The 18,735-nt window shown below is 37.3% G+C and overlaps 1 protein-coding gene across 1 annotated transcript; it reads left to right on the top strand.

The window, feature by feature from the left end:
* Nucleotides 1-7,620: 7,620 nt before the first annotated feature.
* Nucleotides 7,621-9,135, top strand: LOC107607280 (uncharacterized). The gene is made up of 4 exons (XM_088494743.1): nucleotides 7,621-7,873; nucleotides 7,985-8,053; nucleotides 8,685-8,805; nucleotides 8,881-9,135. The coding sequence occupies exons 1-4, from the start codon at nucleotides 7,764-7,766 to the stop codon at nucleotides 9,133-9,135; spliced, it is 555 nt and encodes a 184-aa protein (XP_088350869.1). The 5' UTR covers nucleotides 7,621-7,763.
* Nucleotides 9,136-18,735: the final 9,600 nt, after the last annotated feature.

The following is an 18,735-nucleotide window of genomic DNA, read 5'->3' as shown; positions in this document are numbered from 1 at the left end:
CCCATTTGATTTTTTCACCAAAACGACGTTGGCTAGCCATAGTGGGTATTTGACTTCTCTTATAAATCCAGCTTCCAGCAGTGCCTGCACTTGCTCTTCCACAGCTTGGGATCGCTCTGGCCCGAGTTTTCTTCGTTTCTGCTGGACCGGTCGAGATCCTGGATAAACTGCTAACTTGTGACACATTAGTTTAGGGTCTATGCCTGGCATGTCTGTGGCTTTCCATGCAAAAAGGTTGGCATTATCTCGCAAAAATTGTATTAGCAGTTCTTTTAAATCTCCTTTGAGGATTGTGCCGATATTAGTTATTTTTTCCGAGGTGTCCCCGATCTGAATTTTTTCTATCTCGCCCTCTGGTTGGGGGCGAAACTATTCTCGTCGTTGAACTCCGCCCAGCTCTATTGTGTGGAACTCTTCTCCTTTGCCCCTGAGGTTGAGGCTCTCGTTGTAACAGCGACGCGCCATCCTCTGGTCTACTTTATCGTGGCTATCCCTTTTGGAGTTGGGAATTTCATGCATAGGTGTGGGATCGAGACTATTGCACCGAGTTGGTTGAGCGTGGTCCGGCCTATGAGAGCGTTGTAGGCTGAGCTTATGTCGACTACAATGTAGTCTATTTTGAGGGTCCTGGATTGGTCTCCCTTTCCAAAGGTTGTATGCAGTGGTATGTATCCTAGTGGTCGAATCGGAGTGTCTCCTAGCCCGAACAAACTGTTTGGATATGCTTTAAGTTCTTTTTCTTCTAAGCCGAGTTTATCAAAGGCTGTTTTGAATAAGATGTCGGCAGAACTCCTTTGATCTATTAGCGTCCGATGTAGGTTGGCGTTTGCCAATATGATAGTGATAACCATTGGATCGTCGTGTCCTGTAATGATGCCAGTTGCGTCCTCTTTAGTGAATGTTATTGCCGGGATGTTGTTTGCTCCCTCCTCTCCTTCGACATGGTATACCTCTTTGAGGTATCTTTTACGAGAGGATTTGAAGATCCCTCCTGCTGCAAAGCCGCCATGTATCATGTGGACATGTCTTTCTGGCGTCCGAGGTGATCGTTCCGCTCGTTCCGTGTCTTCATCCCTTCGTCTCTTTCTTTGCTCGTCATCTCGTGTGGCCAGAAATCGGTCTAGTTTTCCTTCCCTTACCAATTTTTCTATGATATTTTTCAAGTCGAAGCATTCGTTGGTGGAGTGTCCCCGGACATGATGATATTCACAATACTCCTTTCGGTTTCCTCCTCCCTTTTTGCCTTTGAGCGGCCGTGCTGGGGGAATTTTTTCTGTATGGCAGACCTCTTTATATATTTCGACCAGGGATGCTCTAAGAGGAGTATAGTTATGGTACTTCTTAATTTTCTCCCCTTGTCTGTCGTCTTTTCTTTTGGATTCTTTGTCTCTGTCACGGTGGGAAGCTCCCGACTTCGAGGACTCTCCTAACCGAGCGTTTTCTTCCATATTGATGTATTTTTCTGCTCGCTCCTGTACTTCGTCGAGGGTGGCCGGGTACTTTTTTGATATAGATTGGCTGAAAGGTCCCTCTCGTAGGCCGTTGATGAGTCCCATGATTGCGGCCTCCGTGGGTAAACTTTGTATGTCCATGCATGTTTTGTTGAATCTTTCCATGTAGTTTCGAAGGCTCTCCCAATCTCCTTGTTTGATTCCTAATAAACTGGGGGCATGTTTAGCTTTATCCTTTTGAATGGAAAATCTGGCTAGGAATTTTTTGGCTAAGTCGTCGAAGCTTGAGATGGATTTTGGGGGTAAGTTGTCGAACCACCGAATAGCTATCTTTGTGAGAGTTGTTGGGAAGGCTTTACAGCGAACAGCATCTGGGGCGTCAGTGAGGTACATTCTGCTTCTGAAGTTACTAAGATGGTGGTTGGGATCCGTGGTGCCGTCGTACAGGGTCATATCCGGGAGTTTGAAGTCTTTTGGAATTTTGGTTTTCATGATTTCCCTAGTGAAGGGGTCTTGCTCTTTGTGTGAATTTTATTCGAGATTAGCGCGAGGGGCTTTTGATTTGAGATCGGCTTCCAATTGCTGCAGTTTTTCTTCCAACTCCCGACGTCGCCGCATCTCTCTTTGTAGATCTCTTCCGATTTCTCGTTGTTGCTGGGTTTCTTTTTCCAGTTGTTTTAGGCGATTTAAGAGTGCTTCTATGGCTCCTGAATTTGGCAAATCTTTGTCTTTGCTGGTCTCCGGAGTGTCTTGTAGCGTGACATCCGCATTTTTGTGCGGTGTTCGATCCTCCAGACCTGAATCGTGGTCGTTGTCATGGTTGTCCGCCATGGTGATGGGATGACTTCCAGGTTCTCCGGCAATGGCGCCAATGTTCCGAGGGTTACTTGAAACTGTAGGTCGATCTCGGACGAGATCTTCTGTACTGGTCAGAGATGACGTGTCCGGCTGGCTGGTGGCGGCCGGAGCTGTTGTGTCCGACTTGTTGGACTGGCTGCACTTCTGATCCTTTGCCACCGGAGGGTAGGGGGTACCTACAAGAGACTCCGATGCTTAAGTTAGCATGGGTATTAAACAGGTTTTATGTAGAATCAGAGTATGAGTTATACCTGGGTGCTCCAGTGTATTTATAGTATTGAGATGTGACCTTCGTTGGGTAAGATAAGTTAGTTATCTTATCTTATCTTTATCTTTAGAGTTGAGGTCAGCGTATCTTTATTGGAACCGCCCTTATCTCTATAGGCTTAGGCCGCCTTAGGATTTGGGTCGTGTTCCTCTATTTGGGCCTTTTACTGGGCTCTCTTGTTGATTTGGCCGAGCTCTTTGAGACGAGGTCGGATAGTCTGTCCTGAAGAGGTTGGTCGCTTTATCTCGAATCATCCCAGGTCGGATAGCTCGACCTAGGGTTGAACACCACCCATACCCCATAATCATTACTGTGTTAAATAAGACGCGGTTAGCTTATGCAGATAAAAATTTGAAAGAGGAAAACACAAATACAGATATTCCTTATGAGCCATTAGCTTGTTCTCCTATTTCTAGCATATCCACAAATGCAAAATCAAGTATCCTTGGCCTGAACGAAGTGTCGTATTTATAGAACGAGTCATACTTGAGCATATCTTCCAGATATTTTGCCTATTTATATAGGAAAAAAATTAAATAAAGGACGATATTTGAAACCTAAAAAAATGTCATAAAACTGAAAATGGGGAAAGTTAATTTACCAGCTTTACTATACTCGATCTCTTTTGCTCTTTATCTGTAGCAACCGGCAGGGAGTCTAGTAGAATTGTTTGATGATTGCACAAATCAAAAACAACCAGATACCAATGTGTGTTGTTCTCGTTGACAGGTAAAAAAATCTAGTACCAACTTTTACGTATTAGAATATTACTAGATACAATTTTTTTTAAAAAAAAATAAAAGGTATAGATCAGTTCATAAAGATAAATGCCATTAAATAATAAAAAAAAATTAAAAATACAATAAATCATATACCTTTTTTATACCTTCATCAACTTTTCCCATAAATTCTTTTTGATAATATTTCAACATAACTTCAATTTTGGTATCACATTGCAGTATGAATTGCTGAATTTAATAGTTAGGGGCTAAGTCAGTGAAACCAATTAAGTAATAAGATAAAATAAATAAAAACGGTAACAAGCCTGAAAAAGACATTGCGTACTGAAAACACAGCTGGCAAATACCAGTGTGTTTGACATCCTATTTCTTTCTCCTGCATGGTTAGCATAGTAGCCACCAAATCCAACACCTATGTGGTAAATAATAAATTTATTAGGAATTGAAAGTATGCTAGGGATAGCAGTTTAATTATGCACTTACATCCCCATGCACCCACTCCTTGGGAATTAATGACTTGAAATTGTCACGAGTTCCGCTAAATTTGTTTGTTGTCTCCAATACCTCATCACTACAAATATGAATCACATTAATATTGAACTATTTTTTAAATTTTTAATAGATAGATAATGAGATATTTAACCTCCTTTTATTTGGTGTGAACATATAGGTTGCCATTTTAATATCTAAGTCATCCAAATCTATGTATGCAGGAGGTTTAAATAAAATCGGGATCCACTGCAAAATAAAAAAATTGGTGAGATCACTAAGTTATGTAACCGTAGATGCTTGATGCGAATGCTTGTGATATGAGAACTTACAGATGGCCATTCAATTCTCCATTTATTGTGCTCAATTTTTTTCTGGTTTAGGGTAGGCATGCTAATAGAATATCCACTTGGTGTACTCTTTTTTAAGAGTGCATTTTGCTCCTCGGTTAAAGATTTATGTGAGGTCCTTGGTGGAGTTTTTTTATTTTTTGAAAAGTTGTCTTTAATGGAGGCAGCATTCACACCAACCTTATTTTTAGACAAATGTAAATTCCTGACAATTCTTCTCTTGGCCGTAGATATCTTCTTATCGTGTACACTTATCTGTTTTGATGCCTTTTTATTTGTACCAGAGTTAGACTGATGATTTTGTGGAGACTTTAGCCGTTTAAGAATTTCATCTGTATCTCTTGGATTAGTAGATTGAAAAGGATATAAGAGACTAGGAGGCTGAAAATTTGTGACAGTTGGACCTACAATAAATGATGGTGGGAATATGTTGTATAGTGATGAATGCATAATTGTCGGATATTGGTTAGAATATACTGCAGCAGTATAAAACCGTGGTACATAGAATAGAAAAATTGGGGTATGTGAGGTATATGGTTCAAGTACGGATAACGCAAAGTTGTGAAAACGGTTCGAACCGACTGGTTGAACCAGTCAAATCGTGAACCGAGGGGAAAAGCGGTTCGGACCAAGATTTTGAAAACCGGTTCAAACTGGTCAGTTGAACTGTGAACCGGTATAAATAACGAATCGGTCATATATCAAAACCGAAAGATTCAGAAACCATCATTGGACCATCGAACCGGTCGAGAACCGGTCGGTCGAACCGAACCAGGACCCGACCGATTTTCTAAAATTTGCTCAAAACGGTGCCGTTGGTTAGAGGAACCCTAACTAGTAAACAAAACGTGCAGCACCTTCTTGGCCTCTCCTCTCTCACAGTCTCACTCAGCCACTCTCCTCCTTCCTCTCATCGAGCTCCTCCTCACTCCCTCACTTCCCTCTCTTTGGCCTCTGAATGAACACACTGAAGAATGCAGAGAAGATAGAAGAGAACTCGAACGCAGCTTGGAGGAAGCACCGAAGTATCCATCTCTCGTCGCCATTCCTCAACGTCCAGCAACTGCCGCTACTACAGCTTCGGCGCAACGTCGCCCTTGTTCGCCGCGCATCCGCCTCCTTTTTGGCTAAGCTTCTGCGTCTGTTTTTTGGCCAACCCTTGTTCTGCCCTTTTTTGCCAACCCTTGTTTGAGCTGCATAGCCCTCTGTTCAGTCCTCTACGCCACGTGTTCGAGCCTCTGTTCAGCCTCTGTTCCGCGGCCTTTCAGCCACCGTTCCGCCATTGTCTGCCTCCATTCAGCCATCTCCGTCGCGATTTTTTTTTCCTAGGGTGATTTTTTTCCTTCTTCTTGTTCTTTCTTGTATTAATTATTCAGTTATTGTTTATTTATTGTTGTTTTCATGGTTAGTATGTTTTCTAGTTCTTATTTTGTTGTTAGTTTGCTGTAGTTTAAAATGTTAATTGTTCTTGTTATTTTGATTTTCAGTTTTAATTGATCTTATTAACTTGTTAATTTGATAAATTATTGTTTTGGTGTTGTTCTCTACCTTTTTATTGTTATATTGTGTTTTGATATGGTTGATTTAATAAATTATTCATTGAGTGAAAGATGAAAACTTGCCATGGTAAAATTACTCCTGCCATGTTAAAACTGCTCCTATTGGTTTAGTATGGCTCAATCCATGCTTCCAAAGAGATTCTACCACCATGCTTGGACCTTGTCTCTAAGGTTGGTCCTGTGATGATTAAGGATGTAAATCTTGTAACCCACTTTAGGAATTAACTTTTTAGTTTCTTTTTGAAATTGGGTATGGAAATTTTGTTTGTTGATCCTAGTAATTTTGTTTGTTGATGTGTGAATATATTCTTTCATATTCCTCACTAAGTCGTAGTGATCTGTATGCCTTTGATCCCATAGCCTTTGTATTGTTGCATATTGGTAGATAGAAGGTATCAAATTTTGTGACATATCTATTATGTTGCTGATTTAGAAAATTGGTCGCTTTATTATATTCCCTAGAAACAGTACAACTATACAACTACTAAACCTATAAACCAGCCAACATATTTAAGGATATCCTTCAGTGGTGCCATTGTGAGAATGGTTGAATTCTTATCTTCATCTCCAAAATCTTGTTCGGATTCATATTGTTCATCCATCATATTTTGGTCACATACTAACTCTTCTTGTTGGTTAATGTCATCATCCTTATAGTATTGCTCATCCATCTCATTGTCCGTAAATATACCTGACTCCTTCAAAATTTACCCATAAAAAAAATTGTTAGTACACTTTCTATAACACTAAAATCATTTTTACTTATCATTTAAAAAAAATCACTTGAGTTAAACATATTAAAAAAATAAAAAACTAAAATTGTTCTTTATCTGTGTTCAGAAATCCTCTCGTTCATGCCTCTGAAGGTTTCAGTATTCTTCATCTTCTTCTCTCCTCTTCCTATCCTCTCTCTATCTCTCTCTGATCGATCTCTCTCATCTATCTCACTATGCGTCGCACGCAAGATCTCTCCCTCTCTCCTCTCTTGTCTCACAATCGAGGTCATCATCGCCTTCCTCCTGGTTCCAAAGAGCTTGCCTTCCTCCTGGTTCCGTCTTCCTCGCTGTCTTCTTTGCCGTCTTCCTCATTCTTCATCAGCTTCTTCCTTTCGGTAATTCCCTCTTATGATTTCTGTGATTTGAATTATTATAGCATTGGTGTAATTTTTGTAATTAGGGTAATTTGGTTTGATGTATGTGATTTGATATTAGTTGTTGTTAATTTTGACGAATTGTTTAATTCTTAATGGATGCAGCGCTTTGAGATAGTTAATGGTGTCATTGAAGTTGAAGGAATAGCAGAGGAGAAAACTGCAGGTGCTGAAGAGGATGAAGGTACTAATTACAAGATCACACCTTTTCTTTAAATAACATTTCAATTCATTCACTGATAAAATTTTGATTTGGTTTTGTAGAAAAAGGAGTACTTGCTTTTTGGCTCAATGCAATAAAAAACAATGAAGTGTTAGCTGAAGAGGTTAGTTGGTTCTATCAATAGTAACTCCCCCCTTTTTTAAATGTGTATTTTATGTCTTGCAAGTTAGTTACATGTGCAGTTTTCTGCTGTTCTCCTATTCTTATGTTTAACAAAATAAAAAATTTGCAAACTGCATTCTTTTACCTCGACTGAACAAGAGAAAAATTTTGCTTAGCAAATGCAGCCAAATAGTGGGAATTCTTGCAAGGGTGTTTTAATAGTAATCTAGTTTAAATTGCTTTTGTAATTCTAATTGTTTAATAAGAGTAATTAACTGTTGGAATCTCTGTATAAGATCTTGGTTAGCAGCTTGAATCCCAAATAAACTACAACAGCAGATAGATACATCAATCTATGGATCAGAAACTACAGTAACTCATAACATTAAGATGGAATTGAAACCTACAAATTATAAGATGGAAGATTACATTTACCTGAAAGAACTATTTTAGAGTGTTGTCAGCTTCACAGGGAAAAACACCTTTTAGTAGCTTCCATATTAGATAAAAGATCTTTAATGTCTGCCTCTATTCTCCTTTTCATGTTGAAATACTCCAGATGTGCTCGTTCTAATGCTTGAAGTTCTTCGAGTTTCTGCCTATGCATTTCCTCTGTCTCACCCAGTCGCAGCTTTGCAATTCGCTGAGTATACTCTTCATCAATTTTTCCACTCTTTGCAAGGGCAATACGTTTCAACCCTTCAGCTTTTCTTCTTGCATCATCAACACGTGATTGAAATATTTTAGCCTCTACTTGTTTGATTTTAACTACACTCTCCAACTCATGAAAATAGAAGTCTTTTGGGACAATACTCATTTGCAGCTCAGGTGCCAGAGTCCTTTTATCATCTGGATCAAAGCTGGTAAGGATGTTTGCTAGCCTTTCTAACACAGGTTTCTTCTCCGAATAAGTAGATTTCAGCCAAAAAGCTTCCTGGCTTGGCCCAACTACCCCTTTGATTTCCTTACTTAGTTCTTTCCCAGATAAGTTTGTAGCCATTGCTAATTTGGAAGAATCCCCATCTGAAATATGGACAACATGTAGGGTAAAAAGATGCAAACTCAATTTAGCTTAAAAGCACTAGGAATTTAAACATGAAAAAATAAAATCAAACTTAGGAAATAGCACAATCTGAGATCTGAAATAGTATGCTTTATAGGCAATTAGGCATGATACAAATACAAAAAATTGCAGTATTTGATATCTATCATTTGCTAACATAACTACATAAGTGCAAATGCTTTCAATATTGATGCTTTGATTTGAAGATTTCTACTTTGCTTCAGCATTATTGCTCTTTGCCTACTTGAAGATTGTTGATCTCCTTGCTTTATTTATATATAAATAATATATTTTGATTAGTTTTCTCCCCAGTTTATTGATTTTGATCCCCTTGTCTATTTTGATTTTGCATCTGGAATCAGGAATAAATATTTAAACTATTAGTCTCTAAAATTTGAACTATTTTAAACTATTAACTAATTTTGCAATAGGGTAATGGTCCAAGAGATTGAGATTTTAAAGATTGAAGTGAAGCCAAGATGGAGAAAAGGAACAAAGATAAAATTTGAGGGTAAGGGTGATGAGAAACCTGGATACTTCCCTGCTGGTATAGTGTTCATAATTGAAGAAAAGAAACACAATTTGTTTATAAGAGAAGGCAATAATGGCTTGGAAATATGTATTGAGATTCCTCTAGTAGATGCACTCACAAGGTGCTCTTTTCCAATTCCTATATTAGGAGGGGAGAAGTTGAATTTGTCATTTGAGAATACTGTTGTATACCCTGGATATATGAAGGTTATTAATGGTCAAGGCATGCCAACCCTTAAAAACGATGGGAAAAGAGGTAACCTCCATGTCAAGTTTCTAGTTGACTTCCCCAAAGAATTGAATAATGAACAATGGCAAGAAGCTTTTAGAATCTTAGAAAATTGTTGTTAATGATGATCATAGTTATACATTTGTATATTTTGTATGCAGATATGAATGCACTTGCTATCAGTTAAAGACACAAATTTTCTGTTAATGATAGATATACAATTCATGACTCAATGTTGGCATTGGATTATTTCTCCATAAGAAATAGCTGATAATTACATATATTTGTGTATATAGTACCTATAACCAGTTAACCACTATTTTATGAATATCTTACTTGACTATTTTATGAATATCTTACTTGACTTCGCTGTAAATTTCATTTTATTCTGCATTCAGCTCCTAAAATAAAAAGTTGGTAAAATAAATAAAAAATCTAATCATTCTTGAATGAAAATGATAATTAATTTTTATTTTATTATTTTAAAAATTTTTCTTATATTAGAGAATCTTTTTCCTCCTACTTTATAAGTTCTTTATCTTTCTTGGGGGAACTATTCCATCCGCCTATAGCTTATTAGCTTTGAGGAAGACAGAACAGACATCAAACCTTCAATATTTATGAAAGAAAAAAAAGCTATAAACAATATACATATACATTATATACACATTCTTTTTCGTTAGTTTTATTTTCATTTGGACCAAGGAGAGAGAAAGTTCAGTCCCTTATATGATATGTGATGCATGAGCATCTTTCCTATCTTTTTCTAGTGAATTTGCATTTAAATTGTTGAGTTTAATCAAGAATTAATTATCTTTTAGCCAATATGGATGCTACTTTGAGTCTTGTGTAATTCTGTTTATTTTAGGTAGCATTCAGCTGGACTTGATGGAGTTTCTGCATAAGAAGAGATGAAGGCGAATGATGCTGTCAATCCTGACCTCTCTGCACTCAAACCTAAATAACTCGAGTTACAGAGGTCCAATAAACGTGATTCTAGTGGCGTTGGAAAGCTAACTTCCAGAGCTTTCCAACAATATATAATAGTCCATACTTCTTCTCCGAACTCGCTGCTAAGGCTGTAGGCGCAAGACACAACAATAATACGCGAAATTGGTCCTGCCCACTTCAAGTTAGGCGCACTAAAACCCAAGTTAGGCGTGGATCCTAGTGAAGCCAAGTGGTCCCCATCCATCAATTGAAGATTTGCTGATTGCTATGATTAATTCTAATTTAAATTCAAATTTTAAAAATAGAAAAAGATATCATGCTAGTTTTAAAGATAGATTTTAAATTAATTAGGATTAGATATAAATAGGGGGATACCACCTCAACATTATTCCATTTAGAGACTTCCAATTCTATACAAATTTACATTCCATATTCCAGAGTTTTTCTCTCTGAACCATGAGCAACTAAACCTCCATTGTTAAGGTTAAGAGCTCTGTCTATTTGTATAGATTGATTTTATTGCTTTTCCTATTTTAATTCATGTATGGATTTATAATTTAAGAATTGTTTTCGCTCTTTATCTTATGAATTTGGGTGGAACGGAAGTATGACCCTCTTTCTATTTGAGTTCTTGTATAACTTGGAAAAGCTCTTTACTTGAACAACAGCTTGAAAACATATTCTCCTAAATTTTAATTATCTGGATTCAACGGGATACGTGACATATAATCCTTTTATTTTTGGATAATTAGAGTTTTTGTGGTATATAAATTGGAATTTGATCATGTAGCTTCTAATTGGAATTAAATGACCAAGGAATTGACAGTTAATGAATTTTAGAGGAGACTAGAAAGGTCTAAGAAATTAGGGTCTAGTCACATATAGTTTGCCATAAATTAAATCCTACATAATTAAAATAGTTAGTAAGAAAAGTAAATCCGGAAAAATAGATAACTTTGAAGCCTTAACTGCCTTCTCAATATTTTATTCCCAACTTATTTATCTGCCTATCTTTAATATTCTAAATTTACTGTTAATGCTTTTAAACTTCAAAACACTATTTTCTGTTTGTCTAACTAAGCCTATCAAATACTATTATTGCTTAATCCATCAATTCTCGTGGGATCGACCCTTACTCACGTAAGGTATCACTTGGTACGACCCGGTGCACTTACCGGTTAATTTGTGGGTTAGAAATACCGCATCAAGTTTTTGGCGCCGTTGCCGGAGATTGATTGTGATTAACAACTATTCGTTGTTTGATTGCTTAGATTAGATAATTTTTCTTTTAATTGATTTTTTTTTAGTATTATTAATTTTTTTAATTTTATTTTCCATTATTTTCCCTTTAACGTCCCTTCCTTTTTTTTCGTTTGTTAACCCCCTGTCCCGTTTTTTTTAAGTAGTTTTATTTTAATATTATTAATTTCTATTTTCATTTTTTCTATGTTTTTTTTTCTCTTGCTTTTCGTTTGTTTTCCTATTCCACCGTTTGATTTCACTTTCTTTTATTAATTTTTTATTCTTTTCAAAAACTGTACGTCGTTTCTTTTTTTTTCCTTTTTTTTTACTTTCGTTTATTTTCGTTTTGTTTTTGTTCATTATTAATTTATTTTATTTTTTTATATTTTATTAGTTTTATTTTATTTCTGTCTTTAATTTCAAAAGAAAAATTAAATAAGTAAAAAAAATTTAAATAAACAAATAGTACTAATATTTTTCTTAATTTCTGAAATTAAGTTTGGTGTTTCCTAATTAGTTTTATTTTAATTTTTCTTATTTTAATTTTTAGAATTCTGTTATTTTTTCTTTACTTTTCTGTTTGCCACATGACACGTTTAATTCTGTTTGGTATTGTATGCTAAGGAAAAATAATGGAGAGAGATAATATGAGTTACTACTCACACCCGAGTAGTGATTCATATTATTGTGGATGGGGAAACTACCCAAATTTTGGTTGGCAAAGTCAAAACCAAAGAAACTTCAGTGCTCCATATTTCAACTATCAAGAGCCACCACCTCCCTATTCATATCAAGAACCACCATCTCCATATACATACTAAGAACCATCATTTTTCTACCCATATCAAGAGCCACCATCTACCTATTCTTACCAAGAACCATCCTCTTTTTACTCTTATCAAGAATCATCACCTCCTTCTTATTCTTATCAAGAACCATCATCTCCTCCTTATTCATCTCAAATACCATCAGATCTTGAGCTTCTCATGAAAGAATTCTTACATGATATAAAGACGAGTGTCAAAAATGTAGAGAAACATGTGCAGTTGATTATCAAGTCACAAGAAGAGGAGCAAGCAAATTTCTTCCCAAGAGATACAATACAAGATCCTATAGAAGAAAGTGAAGAAATCAATCAAAGGAGTTCATACTCCAATGAATTAGAGAACTTTCCATCCTCACACATGGAAGAAGAAAAAGATGCAAAAACAAAGGAGGTTGATGCACCAACAAAGAAGGAAGATGCACAAACAAAGGAGGTTGCAAGGGATGAAAATAATTATGGGAATCTACACTCCAATGATGCAGAGAGTGGCATGGAGGGTGAGTTTATTGAACCACCAATTCAAGAAGTTCTTGATGAATGGTACACTCTAACCATCACACAACACCCACATGTTGATATCAAAGAAGTGAAGATAACCAAGGGTGATGTGCGGAAAATGATCCGACACAAAACTCACCGGCAAGTGCACCGGGTCGCATCAAGTAATAATAACTCACGGAAGTGAGGTCAATCCCACAAGGATTGAAGGATTGAGAAATTTTAGTTTAGTGGTTGATTTAGTCAAGCGAATCAAGATTTGGTTGAGAGATTTGTGATTTGCAGAATTTAAATTGCATAGAAAGTAAAGGGAATGGGTAAATTGCATGAAATTAAAGAGAACTGAAATTTAAAGTGCTGAATCTTAAAGAACAAGAAATTAAATGGCAGAAACTTAGAACGCAAGAAATGTAAATTGTAGAATCTTAAAGTGCAAGAAATGTAAATGGCTTGAATTGTAAAGGGAATTGGGAATTGGATTTGCAGAAATTAAACAAGGCAAAGTAAAATTCAACAGACATAAGAATGGAAGATGAATTGGATTGAATCGGATCTTGAAACAGAAATGTAAATGAGCTTGAAAGCAGTAAACAGAGAATGTAAAATGATAATTCAGATCTCAGGACCCAAGAGACTAGATAACCAAATCTAGATCTCAATGCCTTCCTAGATCCAACAAGAACAATTGCAAAGGAAATGTAAATTGCAGAGAAAGTAGATGAAGAAGCAATTAACAGAAATTTAAATTCAATTGTGCAGTAAAGAAACAGAGAGGTCTCAGGATGAGATTGAAATAGAATTCCTTCAATTCTCCAACCCAAGATCCAAGACAATTGTAATTGAAATTGAAAGCAAGAAAACTAAGAGGAAGGGAATTCAATTCTCCTTCCCCGAGACTTAGAAATTAAAATTCACTCCACACCAAAAGCTCTCTGAAAACTCTCTATGAAAACTAAAAGGAAAGCTCCCCGAAAACTTAAATCCTATGCTATTTATACACTTTCTTCAAATGGTCTTCAAGCCTTCAATTGGGCCTTTGCTCTTGATGGAATTGGGTTAATAGAGGCCTTGGTTGATTGCTCTTGGAGTTTGGAGAAGAACCGAAGTGAACCGGGTTTGGAATCATGAAAGCTTGAGTAAAAGTTTGAGTAAAAGTTTGAGGCAAACTTTTACTCAAACTTTTCATATCAGCCACCCCATCTTTGCTGCTACCAACGTTTGAGCCAAAGTTTGGGGTCAAACTTTTGCTCAAACGTTGGCTCCCCCCTGCACACTCATGGCGCCAACGTTTGCCAAAAAGTTTGAGGCAAACGTTGGCGCAATCTTTTGCTCTCTAGGGTGTGTTGTTCATGGCGCCAACGTTTGCCAAAAAGTTTGAGGCAAACGTTGGCGCAAACTTTTGCTCTCCAGAGTGTTGATTTGTGATGCCAAAAGTTTGCCAAAAAGTTTGAGGCAAACTTTTGCTCAAGCTTTTTGCCCAAAAGTTTGCACAAAAGTTTGAGGCAAACTTTTGGTCAAGCTTTTTGCTCCCTGGTTCGTTTTCACTTATTCCAAAAGTTTGAGCTAAAGTTTGAGGCAAACTTTTGCTCAAACTTTTTGTCCTCTCTTCCTCCTAGCCATTCCTTCTTGCTTCAACCTTTCTCCAAGCTTTCTTCACCTATCATTAATAAACCAAGCACATCAAAGTTATGCTCAAAATCATGAGATATTCATTCTTTCATAATATGTGACAATTATAGCATAAAACCTCATGAAATTGCATTGATTCATCTATGGTTGATTAAATCAAAGGAAGCATGAAAATCTACCCAATTGACTTGCTTATGGCTCAAGAAAGTGCAGAAATCAATTGAAAACAAAAGAAAAAGGCTAGTGAAACTAGGCTAAGATGACTTGTCATCACAACACCAAACTTAAAGCTTGCTTGTCCCCAAGCAAGAAATGAATTATTGAGAAGAAAGAATGAAATGGAAGATGATGTTCATGCTAGCAGAGTATTATTGGTAGTTCATGGGGTTTTATGTGGATATGTAAACACTCACTTCTTATTGACTCTTAGGCCTAGAAAGTCTTCTTCAAGCATCAAGCAACACACTGCTATGACCTCTCATTATTCCTTTATCCTTGGCTATTATTTTGTTCATAAGCTTTATTTGAGTGTCATGTGTAACAAGTTCATTGATTTCTTTATACTTGACACATTATTCACTATAGACACTTGGCTCACATTCCTTCTTAAAACATTGATGCCCAGCACCTCTTTGGGTTACTAAATGCCTTGTAGTTAGGTTGCTCTTGATAGTGGACTTTCAGCTGATGATCCCGGGTTAGTTAACCCAAGTCACCAAGTGTTGATGCACTCTAAAGAGCTTAATAATCCAAGCAGATCCTAGTACAAAGACACCACAGGCATATATTCTAAGGTTCAAGCTATTGGTGTCTAGCTTTGTTTCTTTTTGTTTTTCTTTTGTTCTGTTGCCATTTTTGGCTTTTTTCTTTTCTCTTTTTTTTTGTTTTTCTTTTTAACCAAGGACTTTTATTTTATTGAGATTCATAGACAGTGAGCTACTTTCTACTTAAAAGGAGACAGTCTGGTTCTTTTATTCACTAAAAGTGAGCTATCATACAATCACACATACATACCACCACTTACTTTTATTGTACTTCTTTCTAACAGAGAACTATCTCACTTCACATTCAAACATTTCTTTTATTGAATTAAAGATGCAGGGGACAAAACATGCTTTTTGTTAAGTGAAAGTAAACATACAAGCATACACTTAGGCTAGCTTTCTTATTTTAAATTAAAACAGAAATGATGCAAAGACTACTAAACTAACAGTTACTGTTAAGATGGGCATATTCACACTTCCAATTTAGAGCAATTTAATGCTGATGGAGTTAAGTGACAATACAACCTCTTGGTGGCTTCTTCTTCTTTCTCTCAGCTAACGGTGTGTAGTCCTCCCAAGAGAGTGATTGAATTCCTGCAGTGTTAATGGAAGTTGCTTGTTTCTCAAGCCCTTAGGTGACTGGTTAGTGTGCAAGACTTTCTTGTAGGCTTTTGAACTTATTTTGGTGTGTGAACACCAAACTTAGTCCCTTGCCATGTTTCTTATGCATTAAAATAACCATATGTGAAAACCTAAGTCTTTGCTAAAGGTAATAAAACTAAAAACTAGAAACAGACAATGATTTAATGATTTATCAGATTTCTTGGAGCTAGTAACCCTTTGTGCAGAAGGTGAGAATGTGCTTTTAAATGAGATTTTGGTGGAACACCAAACTTAGAATCCTTCATTCTCCCTTAAATTGTTTTGGTGTGCAACACCAAACTTAGCTCCTTGCAATACATACTTAATTATTCAACATTTTTATTGAAAAAGCTATGAAAAGAAAATTACCTCAGGTTGGGTTGCCTCCCAACAAGGGCTCTTTTAATGTCACTAGCTTGACATCTTGTTCTTTTGATCATGGAGGTTGAAAATCATAGTGCCTCAGCTTTTCTCCTCTTACTGTGAACTTTCTTCCGGTCTCCTCTTTGATGATCTCTAGGTGTTCAAGTGAAAGGATCCGGTTCACAGTATAGCATTCAGATGATTGTGGGGACACCTTCATTGGTTGGGTGTTTAACACTACTTTATCCCCTGGTGAAAAGCCTTCAGTGGGGATTTTCTTATTTTTCCACCCTTTTGGCCTCTTCTTCCTCTCTTCTTTCTTAAGAGATGATTCATGCCTTGGTGGTTCTTTATCTGGAATGTTGAGGTTCTCATCTGGGGGTTTTGGATCTAGTTCCTCCTTGATTTCTTTGGTCTGTTGCACCATCTCTACTTCTTTCAAGCATGGATGTAGAAGTCTTGGAGTTAACTCATTGAATGCCTCCTTCAAACTTTGATCCTTGGCCTTATCCTTCATACAATCTTCTTCTTGAGTAGGCTCATGCAGGATTTTAAAAACATGGAATGCTAGGTGCTCATCATGCACTCTTAACAACAATTCTCCTTTTTCAACATCTATCAATGCTCTGCCCATAGCCAGGAAAGGCCTCCCCAGGATGATGGGAGTGTTAGGGTCTTCATCCATATCCAGGATAACAAAATCAGCTGGGAGAAAGAATTTTTCCACTTTTACCAACACATTCTCCACAACTCCCAGTGCTTGCTTAATGGATTTGTCAGCCATTTGGAGAACTATTCGTGTGGACTTCAGCTCAGAAATTTGAAGTTTCCTCATTAGAGACAAAGGCATCAAGTTTATACCTGCACCGAGGTCACAAAATGACTTCTCAATTGTTATGTTTCCTATGGTGCAAGGTATGTAAAAACTCCCAGGATCATCTTTCTTCTCTGGCAACTCTCTTTGGAGGATAGCACTACATTCCTTTGTCATCTCAACAATCTGTCCTTCCTTCAGGGATATTTTCTTTGTGAGTACTTCTTTCATAAATTTGGCATATAATGGCATCTGTTCAAGTGCTTCTAAGAAAGGAATATTGATGCTGAGAGTCTTGAATATATCCAGGAATTTTGAGTATTGCTTATCCTCGTTTTCTTTTTTGAACCTCTGAGGGTACGGAAGTTTGGGGACATCTGGCTTCACCCCTTCCTTCTTCTCTTGTAGCTGTGTTTCAAGGATGTCCACATCTTTCTTTGAGCTTTTTGCATTCTTGGTCTTTCTCTCCTCTTCACTTCTCTCTTATGTCTCTTCTTGTGGAACTTCTCTGTTGTGTTCTTCTTGATTGATGGCTTCCTTCTCCCTAGTCTTTTCACTTTCCACTATGATTGCTTTGCACTCCTCCCACTTTGTAGCTTTTCCTTTGTCCTTTGGATTGGAGATTGTATCACTTGGGAGAACATTGGTTGGCCGTTCAGCTTGTTTGGCCAATTGTCCCACTTGTCGTTCAAGGCTCTTCATGGTAGCTTCATTTCTCTCTTACACTTTGACCAAGCTTTGAGTGGACTGAGCAATTGCTTGTATGGCTGCCTCAAGACTTGAAATTCTACTTTCATGATGGTATATTGGTGGTATGATGGGGGTGGAATGTGGTTGCTGGAAGTTATTTGTAGGGGTAGTGTGGTAGTTTTGGGGGTTAGATGTTGGTGCGGAAATGCTATTTTGATGAGTTTGTGGATTGTGGTGGGGTGGTTGATATGTATTTTGTGGTTTCTTGTATTGATTATTATTAGCGTTTTGCTGGTCGTGGTTTGAGTAAGTTGTGTTTCTTGAGTTGTTTTGGTTTGAGTTTTTCTGCCACGGTTGCTGGCTGTGGGTGTGGTTATCTCCCCATCTGAGATTTGGATGGTTCTTCCAGGATGGATTGTAGGTGTCACCATAAACCTCATTTTGGCCTGAGCCTTGGTTGTGCACATATTGAGGTTGTTCCTGCTGCTCATTTTCTTGGTTTTCTTCATTTTGTCCCCATGTGATTGATGGTTGGCTTGTATTCACTGCTGCAACTTGTAAACCATCAATCTTTTTAGCCATCTGCTCAAATTGTTCTTGAATCTGCTGTTGCATTATCTTGTTTTGAGCTAGGATGGTGTCCACCCTTCCATTTCTAACACTCCTTTCCTTAGTGATGGTTGGCGTTGTCTCTGATGAGCAAAGAAGTATTGATTGTTTGCCACCATATCAATGAGGTTCTGAGCTTCTTCAGCTGTCTTCATAAGTTGCATCGAGCCTCCTGCTGAATAGTCAAGTGCCTCTTGAGCTTTCATTGTCAGTCCTTCATAGAAATTTTGGAGTTTATCCCATTCATTAAACATCTCTGGTGGACACTTCCTGAGTAAAGCTTTGTATCTCTCCCATGCTTCATACAATGACTCTCCATCCATCTGAGTAAATGTTTGAACCTCTGTTTTGAGCCTGATGATCTTTTGAGGAGGATAAAACTTTGCTAAGAACTTGCTCACTAGATCCTTCCAATTGTTGATGCTTTCTCTTGGAAATGACTCCAACCATTGAGTAGATTTGTCCCTCAGGGAAAATGGAAACAACAACAATTTGTAACTGTCAGGATGTACACCATTGGTCTTCACTGTGTTACATATCCTCAGGAAGGTGGATATGTGTTGGTTTGGATCTTCCAAGGGGCCTCCTCCATAAGAACAGTTGTTCTGCACCAAGGTGATGAGTTGGGGCTTCAATTCAAAGTTATTTGCATCGACATTTGGGGTAAGGATGCTACTCCCACAATGCCTTGGAT

This window comes from Arachis ipaensis, chromosome B7 (assembly GCF_059453495.1).
Source record: "Arachis ipaensis isolate K30076 ecotype BB chromosome B7, ASM5945349v1, whole genome shotgun sequence".
NCBI classification, from domain to species: domain Eukaryota; kingdom Viridiplantae; phylum Streptophyta; class Magnoliopsida; order Fabales; family Fabaceae; genus Arachis; species Arachis ipaensis.
Note: the sequence above shows the minus strand (reverse complement) of the source record. Positions and strands in the feature narration are given on the sequence as shown.

Coding starts and splice junctions, on each gene's coding strand:
- LOC107607280 (XM_088494743.1), top strand. CDS start 7,764: ATGCTTGAAGTTCTTCGAGTTTCTGCCTATGCATTTCCTCTGTCTCAC. Junction 7,874..7,984: donor TTTTTCCACTCTTTGCAAGG/GCAATACGTTTC, acceptor TCATGAAAATAG/AAGTCTTTTGGGACAATACT. Junction 8,806..8,880: donor GATACTTCCCTGCTGGTATA/GTGTTCATAATT, acceptor ATATGTATTGAG/ATTCCTCTAGTAGATGCACT.